At 40.1% G+C, this 10,311-nt stretch overlaps 1 protein-coding gene across 1 annotated transcript; it reads right to left on the bottom strand.

Annotated features, from left to right (window-relative positions):
* Window positions 1–6,586: 6,586 nt before the first annotated feature.
* LOC132597583 (endogenous retrovirus group K member 8 Gag polyprotein-like) lies at window positions 6,587–8,410 on the bottom strand. Its single transcript, XM_060301537.1, has one exon. It carries the CDS (start codon window positions 8,408–8,410, stop codon window positions 6,587–6,589), a length of 1,824 nt encoding a protein of 607 aa, XP_060157520.1.
* Window positions 8,411–10,311: the final 1,901 nt, after the last annotated feature.

Below are 10,311 nucleotides of genomic sequence, written 5' to 3'. Positions count from 1 at the left end.
TCTGCTGAGGAGTTTCCAAAACTCCAGATGCCCAGACTACACCCAGGAGAGTTAAACTGGAACCTTAGGGAAGGCGCCCAGTCATCAGTACATTTTAAGGCTCTTCAGGGCATTCAAATAAGTAGCCAAAGTTTAGTGTCAATGGAATACAGAGATTCTGTAAGAATTTTTAACAGCTGCTACAAAACAATAAGAAAATAAAACCTGAGCAAATAAATTAAACCCTACAGTGACATTTCAGTTATTACTTTATGCATGTAAAATTCATACCAGCCAGACATTGCCTGGGCATTAAGTTACTGCCTCATTTCAGGTGCCTCTTGCTGGTTTGCTCTGCCCTTTGGTACATACCTCTTTCCCCGGTCTTTGAACACCTCACCTTTCCTCTGTACTCCAGAATCTGTGAACCTCAGAATTTCGTTCTCAGATGAATTCTGGACCACTTCTTTCTCTGATCCTTGCACATCTTCCTCTCTAACTATGGCTTACCTCCTTGAATCTTTTCCATGACTTGCTTTATCTCTGATACTTATCTGATCCCTTGAGTAGTTCATCTTTACCATGTTCAGCTCTTTCTCTGTGTTCTCAATCTTGATCTCAATGCTATGTGACAGAACATCACATGTTGATGAATATTCACCAAAAATCTGCAGGATCCCAGGACTAGATGCAAGTAAAGTATAAGGAAATTAGTGTGAACTTTAAAAGAATTGAAACCCATTCTGATTTTTAATACATTCCATTTCTTTGCCCCATTTTGCTTTTATGCACATAACCAGCCAGAGCACAGATGGGATTTGTGCCCCTGGATGTCCCGTAATTTTTTATTTATCATACTTCTTCTGGACAGCCCTCTTAATCTTCAAGAATTGCTTCAACGTCAGTGAATATTTACCTACAAAATATTATGTTTAAATAAATAAAGACTTGCATCTGGAATGACCCAGATAACTCTGGTGCTCTAATCGTCATTTTTCTGGTCCATGGAACAGATGCACACCTGTCTTTCCTCACATAGTAGCTCTTCCCTCAGCCTCTCATTCCCCTTTTAAGGATTTCACCAGCCTCTCAGAGTGGGCATTTGATTTTTCCCGCTCTTTCATGGCAAACACTTTGTTGATTGCTTTTCATAATACATTTTGCATCCTTCACAGGGTTTGCCTTACCTTAGAAGGCTCTGCCACCCATCTTTTCCCCATAATCAGACAGTATGTGCCCCTCCAAGAACACTGTTTTGTAAGGTGATTTCTCTGCTCAAATTTTGCGAATGGTCTACCTCAACCAAGGACTAACTCCTGGGCCCTTCACAAAATTGTTTACTACCCTACTGCAGGGACCCTCTGCCCTCCTCACTGTGGGCATTATTCTCCACGTGCAATGTGGGCTTTTCCAAATCTGAACTCTTGTTCTTATTCATATTAGCTGTGGCACTCTCTGTTTAAATCTTATTCCTCTTTTATCTCTTTCTAATATGTCACTTACTGCAGGAAATCTTCTCCAATCATGACAGTTGAGTATGTTCTCTCTCATCTGGGTACAAAATACTTCCATCCATTCTCATGGTACTTATTAGTTTCTTTCTTGTACTGTAGTTATTTATGTATAGCTTTTCTTTATGAATAGCTTAAACTTTCCTTGATATCACAAACACACTCATTTTTATATCCCCCCTACCCACACATCAAATCATTAGCTCATTATCCTGGCCATAGTAGCTTCAGGATAATTAAGTTATTTTCAGTAATTGAATATTGAATTAACTAATTAATTAATTCAATTAATGAACAGAAATATACCCTCTGAACAGAGTTGCTTATTTGTATTTTTTTAAGTATTTCTGTTTTATAAGGCATTTACATCTCTTTCTCTAGTCCCACTAATATGGAACTGTTTGAAAACTGAATCAAATACTAGCCTCTTAGTGGGGAATTATTGGGTAGCAATGGCATAACAGTGAGGCTGTTTAAACATTCAAGTCCTACAGAGCCAAACAGAACTTCTAGGAAAGAGGAATTAGCTGTGAGACATTTAAATATAAATGTATTTGGAATATTTGTGCAAAAATAATGGAGACTGAATGTTGATTTTTAGGTATGATTAATATGAAGGTATGAAATGTACCATGTTAGGGAAAGAAAATATGCCTTGGCAGGAACTTTGGAACTCTCTTGTGAATATAATGTCTTGGGGCCAGATTTTTTTCTAAAAAAATGTATTGTCTATATTATAATGATGACAACTGGAAAATATGGTACAAAATATGCATAAGTAATCACTGCAAAGCCAAGTTGTTGAAGCAAATAAAACTGTCCAGGGTAGGAAAAATCATTTTGAAAAACATAAGATCTTTTAGGAAAATACATCTTAAGAAACAGATTTCATGTTAACCTATTGAAAACCACACACACACACACACACACACACACACACACACACACACACACACACATACACACACACACTTGCACCAAAAAGTATTATATATGTGTATATATCCATATATATATATATAACATCCATCACTCAAGATGGCCGACCAGAACCTGGAGAAGCTGAAGACAGAATCTGGGCTACTGAAGCAGCACACACACAAGTCAGTCAACTGGCTGCTCGGGGCCGTGCTTTTATTATCATCTGCTTCATCTTCATTGGCATAATCCTCTTCATCTGTATCATGCCCAAATTCAGATAAAGACCTGGCCCGGCCAGAAAAAAAAAAAAATATATATCTATATATATATATATATATATGGATTATATAACTATTATGAATATTATACTTTACTTAAAATGTATAACTCTGGTCAGTTCCTCTTTTCCACTCATATGTTCTCATCACTGCTGGTTTCAAGTGGATATTTTTTCTTTACATAATATGTACTTTCAGTGGTTATGTTTCCAGGAGTGGGTCTTCATCCAATATGAAATTCCTTTTTTATTTTTAGGAAAATATTTTCCTAATACCTATTGTAATTTAGACCGTTTCCAAAAGTACACATTTTCCCAAACTCTTTCTACTAACTAAAGTTCAATATTAGGTTTGGTTAAACTATTCTCTGGCTTTAAAAAATGATTTAAAGGAATTTTGAAATAATGTCTCCTGCTCATCAGCTTTTAACATTCCTTCCCATTTCTTTTCTACCACATCATATTCCTAAAAATTCCTAGGTCATGTGACTTCATATATTCTGAATTTGAAATTCTTCCAATAACGACACACATTCCAGAAGTTTGTAGAGGGAGATCCCATGGCTGGGGAAGGATTTCTGAATCTGCTTTATACCTAACTTAATATCTCATGTCTATTGGTAAAATTAGGAAAAAATCCAGAATTAGCTTCATTTTAAATGTATTATGATCCAGTTATAAATAGAACTTGCTATTTTCCTAGAGTTCTTATAAAGATTCTTTTCCTTTTTATACTTTTTATTTTTCATGAGTTATTACAAGTCCTTTTGGCATTTGACTTCATGCTTAGCAAGGAATATTATATACAATTTGTGAAAAATTGATATATCTTAATATAGAATATTTGTCACCATAACCTGGTTTTCTCTAGTTGAGATTTTATCGATTGACTCTTACAGGTCCTGTTGAGCTAAGAAGTAAATATTCACAAATTGAAAGCCCCAATTATAGTTTCCATTGAAAGAGAGGTGGTGGGAACATTCCTGGAGAGGAAAATACATTTTGTTTTGTTGAGCAAAACCCTTAAGGAATATGAAGAAGGAAGTCAAGGGGTTAGAAAGAAACACTAGATTACTCCAATAAGAAAATGGAAAAAAATCATAATAACTTATATTAGCTTCACATCTTTGCTGCAAATAGTCAGAAATATATAAATGGTATTAATATGCTGACAAAATGTTTTATATCTCTGTAAGCATTATGGGAACTAGGATTCTAGTTTGAAACATTTCTATTTCAAATGTTTTGTTGGTGCTTCATGGCTATACCAGATTAACTAGGAATGTTCTCTTTCCAGGATACAAAGCAGGACAGTTTCATGCCCAGGGCATCCAAATTGAAGCCAATGCACTTCTTCTTCCTTCTTTGTGGTGGGCAGTGAGTAGAAAAACACCACCAACAAAAATGCCATTAAAATGACTTCTATTTTCTTTTTCCACTGATTATAAAAGCAATTTATTAGGGGAGAAGATGCCCTATTAAATAATTTGTAGCATTCTTTGTAGTCATGATGCTATCGTAACAAACTGATTCTGGTATGGAGGGGAAAAAAAGAACTTACTCTTTTGCAGCGGGCCGTTTCCGACCTGCAGAATAACGAGCCGCCACACGCAAGATTCTTCTCGTATCACACTTTATTGGAGCACAGCTTGGTTGAAGAAAGATGGAAGGAAGACCCTACGCAGCAGAATATGGCAGGCTTTATACTGGCCAGAAGGTCCACACAACAGCCCTGGATTGGTGTGTGTCAGTACATGTGACAATATATTGCTACGCCTACAATCCACGGGATGCACGCGTGGCGCCTTACGCGGCACTCCCGGGTAGTGCAAGCAAGATGCAACAATGTAACTTCGCCTTCCTCTGGACCAAGAATCCAGCTCCTTCCTGGCGGCGTCCCACATCTCCCCCTTTTTCTTTATGTCCTTAGACCACATAACGGTCGCCCGTACAAGTCTTGCCCCCAAGGGGACATGGCTGTTCAAGGGCTATTGTCATGGGCGGCAGAAATCACCCTCCCATAGTGCAATGCTGCTTACAGCGCGGGGTGCAAGGGCTGATTTCAGGCAGAGGTTCCCACTAGGAGTGCAATGGCTCATGGCCATCCTGTGCAGGGGCAACCACTAGGACTTGTTTAGCAGGGAGATTCAGGCACCGGCAGGCTGGCCGTTTTCAATGGCCACCAAGGCTTGCATCAACATGATCTTCTGTGTGTGTGACTTACGTTTCAGACGACACACCAACCACAGGCATAGTGCGATCCCCACTGCACAAAGGATGCCAAAAGCCCCCATGCCTACCCATTCTTTAAAGAAAAGAAAAGTAGAGGATAGCCATGAAGCAAAATTCCCAAAAGAAATAGGGTGTAACTCGGTAGTATTAAGATGAATAATCTGTAATCGTTGTTCAAACAGCAGTCTCTCTGCTTCTTCAGACCAATTTCCTTTTAAATATTCTCCAATCAATTTACTTTGGTTCAAACGTCCTATAATTTTATAGGGAGTAACACAAAGATGATTAAATTTAGCAACACAACCAAGCTGAAGCATATCATACAACTCTTCAAAGGCATCCTCCATCCGTTGATTTAAAGATAAAATGCCAGCATGTAAATGTGTATTAAAGCGATTCTGATTTTCTAATGCTAGCGACGTTTGCTTTACTATACCATTAATTACAGCAGCTGATTGTACCTGATTCACCATTGCTGCAGCAGCAGTGGCGGCCGCCGTCACAGAAGCAGTTAAGGCAATTATAAGTGCAGCAGTAATCCCAAGATCCCGCCGCTGCCTCACCAAATTAACTAATGGAAAAGTAGCGGGATCTGCCTTAACTGGAATGGGAACAAATGTAGGTATACGTAGTACTACAGCAGTCTGCACGATTGTTCCATTCCAACATTGTGAAATCCAGCAAGAAACGCCCTTATTACATCCTTCTGTATCATTAGACAATAAAAACATAAAAGGGGGTATTCCAAGGTGAAGTAGACTCCTCTAAATGTCCCAAATGTATTTGTTCTGTAACCAATTGTGTGGCTGCCAATAACTTTTCTCGGGATAAAGGCCACTGAGGAACCCAAATAGGGTCAAAAGTCATCCAAGTAATAGGAATCATAGACTCAGTGGCCCCTAAGAAAAACCCAAGTCTGCCCGATCTCTTTTTTGAATCAATTCCAAAGGGGATTGTATACCTTGTAACCGCTGGCCTAGGCCTCTGTCGGGAACATAACCTTGCTTCAGCATTATTCTCTGGGCGGCTTCAGAATAATCATTGGTCAATGCCAACTTCATTTGAGATTGAACATCTCGGCCCCACAAATTAAAAGGCAACCCATCTACTACAAAAGGCTGAAAACAACCACTATGCTTTTCAAATTTCCAAGTCAACAATTTTAAACTAAGATTAGGTGTTTTAGCATATCCCAAACCTTGCAGAGTTTGTGAAGACTGTTGAAGGGGCCATGCTTTTGGCCAATCTTGTTGGGTAATAATACTACGATCAGCTCCAGTATCTATAAGGCCTACAAATCTACGGCCCTCAATCCATAAAGTTATCATTGGCCGATCATCAAGAGACAAAGAAAGAAAAGCTGAATCAATGCCTGATGACCCAAATCCATGAGAGCCCCGTTCAGCGGGCAAAGAGGGATATTTATCATGGCAAGAGGGTAAAATTAAAAGTTGTGCAATACGATCACCAGGGGCAATAACTATTATTCCCCTAGGTGATTGACATAACACCTTTATATTACCTGTATAATCAGAATCAATTACCCCTGGGGAAACTATCAAACCTTTCAAGGTACAGGAAGAACGGCCCAACACTAATCCTACCGTGCCCTTGGGTAATGGTCCATGCATATCTGAATCTATAGGCTGAATGCCCATATTGGTTGTCAATACCATTCGGGAGGTGGCACGGAGGTCCAGCCCTGCGGAGCCTGCCGTGGCTCGCCGCGGGGCTTGGGTGGCTGCAAGTTCACATTCTCGTGGGCCCCAAAAATTTTCGGGCCCTGAGACCGTGGGCCCATTAACCCGTTTTTTGACTGGGCATTTCCAAAGGTTGGTTGAAAGCTCTTGGATTGAGTTAGGGGTAGGAAAGGCTGGCCATTAATATCCTTCACAGATTTGCATTCATTAGCCCAATGCTTCCCTTTCTTGCATCTTGGACATGTCCCAGGAGGGCGTGCCGACTGGGACATCTTAGGTTTAGCTCCTAACATTCTACATTGTTTCTTTAAATGTCCTGGTTTTCCACAATGGAAACAATTCCCAGATCGCACAGGATCTTGCATACCTTTAGCAGCTGTCATTACCGCAGCGGCAAGCCCTGCATTAGACAAAGGGCCTCCAATCTCCCTGCAAGCTTTCATCCACACTTCAATGTCCTTTCCTTTAAAAGGTGTAATGGCTCGGCGGCATTCTTTTGTACATTGTTCATAAACAAGTTGTTTCACTAGAGGCATCGCCTCATCCACATTACCAAAAATTCTTCCCGCCGCTTCCATCATCCGGGCTACAAAATCAGAAAATGGCTCTGTGCCTCCCTGTATTATTTTTGTTAAATTCCCTGACACCTCCCCTTTATTTGGGAGGGCTCGCCATGCACGCATATTAATCTCATTTATTTGATTATAAACTTGTACAGGGAACATAGTCTGATTATTTATCCACTGTCCTTGTCCTAATAACATATCTACATTCCAGGCAGGCTGCCCATTGGCAGCATTTTCCCTCGCTTGACTGTGAGCCAAATCAGAAACAATAGACTTCCAGTCTAAATATTGCCCCATCGTTAAACACGCACGAGCAATATCTTGCCAATCAGTAGGGGTCAAGGCATTTCTTGTAAGCCGCTGCAAAAGCATAATAGTATAATTAGCAGAAATGCCATCTCGTTTGGAAGCTTCTGCAAGATCTCTAATTAATTTATGATCTATCATATCATAATATCGCTGGCGTGTAGCTGGATCTTCAAATACTGGAAACGCATTGGACAAAGAAGAAGGAACTTGAAACCAAGCCTCGCGGGGAATAAAAGTACATTGCGGGGAAGGAATGGAAGGCGCAGAACGCCTAGGTTGAACAACACTCCTTGAGGCAAAAAATTCCTGAGGTCGAGAAGGGGGCAAAGCCCCAAAAGGGCCATAACGCTCCTCCTCATATTTTGCAGCAGCTTCTGCCAAATCCGCAGCATCGCCGGGATCTAGCTCCTCATCATCTAATAAATACATGGCTTGCAAGCCAGACAATAGCGGATACATTGGTTCTCGCCCAGTCTCTTGGGCGTCTGGTTGTTTAGATTTTAACTTTTTCTTAACCTTATTATCTACTAATTCTTCTTTTGTAGGCCTATCATCTGTAGCCTTATGACTGCCTGCTTCGGAAGCACTATCTTGATATGACCGCAAAACTTGCGTCGCTTGTTTCACTATGTCTGTACACTTTCCCTCCTTAAGACAAGATCGAACTAAATTCCACAAAGGGAAAGTCCCACAGCACAGCTTACCCTCCTCATGAAAACGGTGCAAATCCTTTCCTAATTTCTCCCATGAAGGGATAGTCAAAGTACCCGAAACTCCAAACCATGGCGCTGCTTGATCTATATCATTCAGTAAACGGCCAATAGTCTTGTGAGATAACATCAACCCCCGATCCCGTAAAAGTGCCTGTATCGGCTCATAAAATTTTGCCGTGGAGTTAACATGAGTATTCCCCATTATGTACTTTTACTGACTTTCACTAAAAGATTTACACCATTCCACACACAACAAGACAGTGCAAGGCACAAAAGCTACGTACCGGCAAAATTACCGGTTCACTCCGTGTGTCGAGTTCTGAATCGGTCCTCCATGCAAGGCGCGAAGTTCCCGGGTTTCGGCACCACTTGCAGCGGGCCGTTTCCGACCTGCAGAATAACGAGCCGCCACACGCAAGATTCTTCTCGTATCACACTTTATTGGAGCACAGCTTGGTTGAAGAAAGATGGAAGGAAGACCCTACGCAGCAGAATATGGCAGGCTTTATACTGGCCAGAAGGTCCACACAACAGCCCTGGATTGGTGTGTGTCAGTACATGTGACAATATATTGCTACGCCTACAATCCACGGGATGCACGCGTGGCGCCTTACGCGGCACTCCCGGGTAGTGCAAGCAAGATGCAACAATGTAACTTCGCCTTCCTCTGGACCAAGAATCCAGCTCCTTCCTGGCGGCGTCCCACACTCTTTCTTATTCAAAAAACTCCCAAATGTACAATGAAAAAATCCCTTGATATTTTTACCTTCTATATTTTTTGTCATTGTTTACTTTTCAAATGCCAAACAAATCATGTCCTAGAAGCAATAAAAGTCACCGTATCCTTCTGCAGATGCCAAGGAATAAGTTGAGATGATTCCAAGATGTATAGTGCTGAGAAGTAGACCTAATTCTTAAATGTGAGCTATTTATTTTGGAAAAAGGCATTATCTACTGTGAGTTTTCATCACTGTATTGTATAAGTTTCCTTCTTTCCCAAAAATGCCATCAGAGCAATTGAGTGTCTTACTGGGCTTGAAAGTAGCAACACTTTTCATTCTTGGATTTTGTATCTAGATACCAGGTAGACCTGCTGTCCAACATGATAGCCACTAGTCCCATGTGACTATTGAGCCCTTGAAATGTGGCCAGTCCAAGCTGGGATGTGCTGTAATTGTAAGTTACACACCAGACTTCAAAGGTTGAATACAAAGAATAATGTAAAATATCTCAATAATTTTTATATTGATTAAATCTTGAAAAACAATTGTGGATGTATTGGGGTAAATCTATTATTAAAATTAACTTTACTTTTTTAAAAAATTTAAAGTGGCAACTAGAACATCTGAAATCACATATGTGCCTTGCATTATATTTCTACTGAATATTGCTGAGAGAAATTGAGCTATCCTTTCATGAGTTTCTTTATCTCGAAATGATGCACACAGACATTTATAAACAACTCCTGATGGAAGTTATCATTAGAAGAAGCTATAGTAAAGTACTGGCAAACACAAAGTTGGCATAATTTTTTTTTTTAAAGTTGGCATAATTTACCGAAAGCTCTATAATTACCTAATGGTTAGAGTTCCTTAACCTTATTATTAATTGTCACACAATTTTTCACTTCTCCCTTGGTCTGAATTTAGCAAATTGCTCTTTATTTTTCAATATGAGGGGGAGGAAACATTGTCATGTAATGACTTCTTGAAGACTAACATAGGATCCTGAAGAAACTGTGAAAGCCTCACTCCTCCCTGTATTTGGTTTTCTAACATGTGTGAACTGCATCTATGTTCTAGCCAAATGTGGCCTTATTGTAAACCAGGCTTGTGAGTCAAATGAAAATCAGGATACCTGGGAGCAAAGAATAACTATCTATAGGAGATCGAAAAAACTCAAGTTTAGTGTTTCTGTAAATCCCCAATCCTGCAGTGCACGTAACAGAATGATCGTGCAAGAGTTCTGTTGTCTCTACTAGTATAGGGGCAGTGAGCTAGCCTTTGGAAAGAGTCTCTAGCAGAGAAACTGAAGTAGGGGGACGATCTCTCCAGGCCAAAGCTATTTTAGGGTTGTGGTCTCTGTCCTCTCTCCTAAATTTCA

Source organism: Globicephala melas, chromosome 7, assembly GCF_963455315.2.
Source record: "Globicephala melas chromosome 7, mGloMel1.2, whole genome shotgun sequence".
NCBI lineage: Eukaryota > Metazoa > Chordata > Mammalia > Artiodactyla > Delphinidae > Globicephala > Globicephala melas.
The sequence above is the reverse complement of the archived record's forward strand: the minus strand, read 5'-3'. Positions and strand labels throughout refer to the sequence as shown.

Bases quoted from the DNA above. Each gene is read 5' to 3' on its own strand.
- LOC132597583 (XM_060301537.1), bottom strand. From the start codon at position 8,410: ATGGGGAATACTCATGTTAACTCCACGGCAAAATTTTATGAGCCGATA.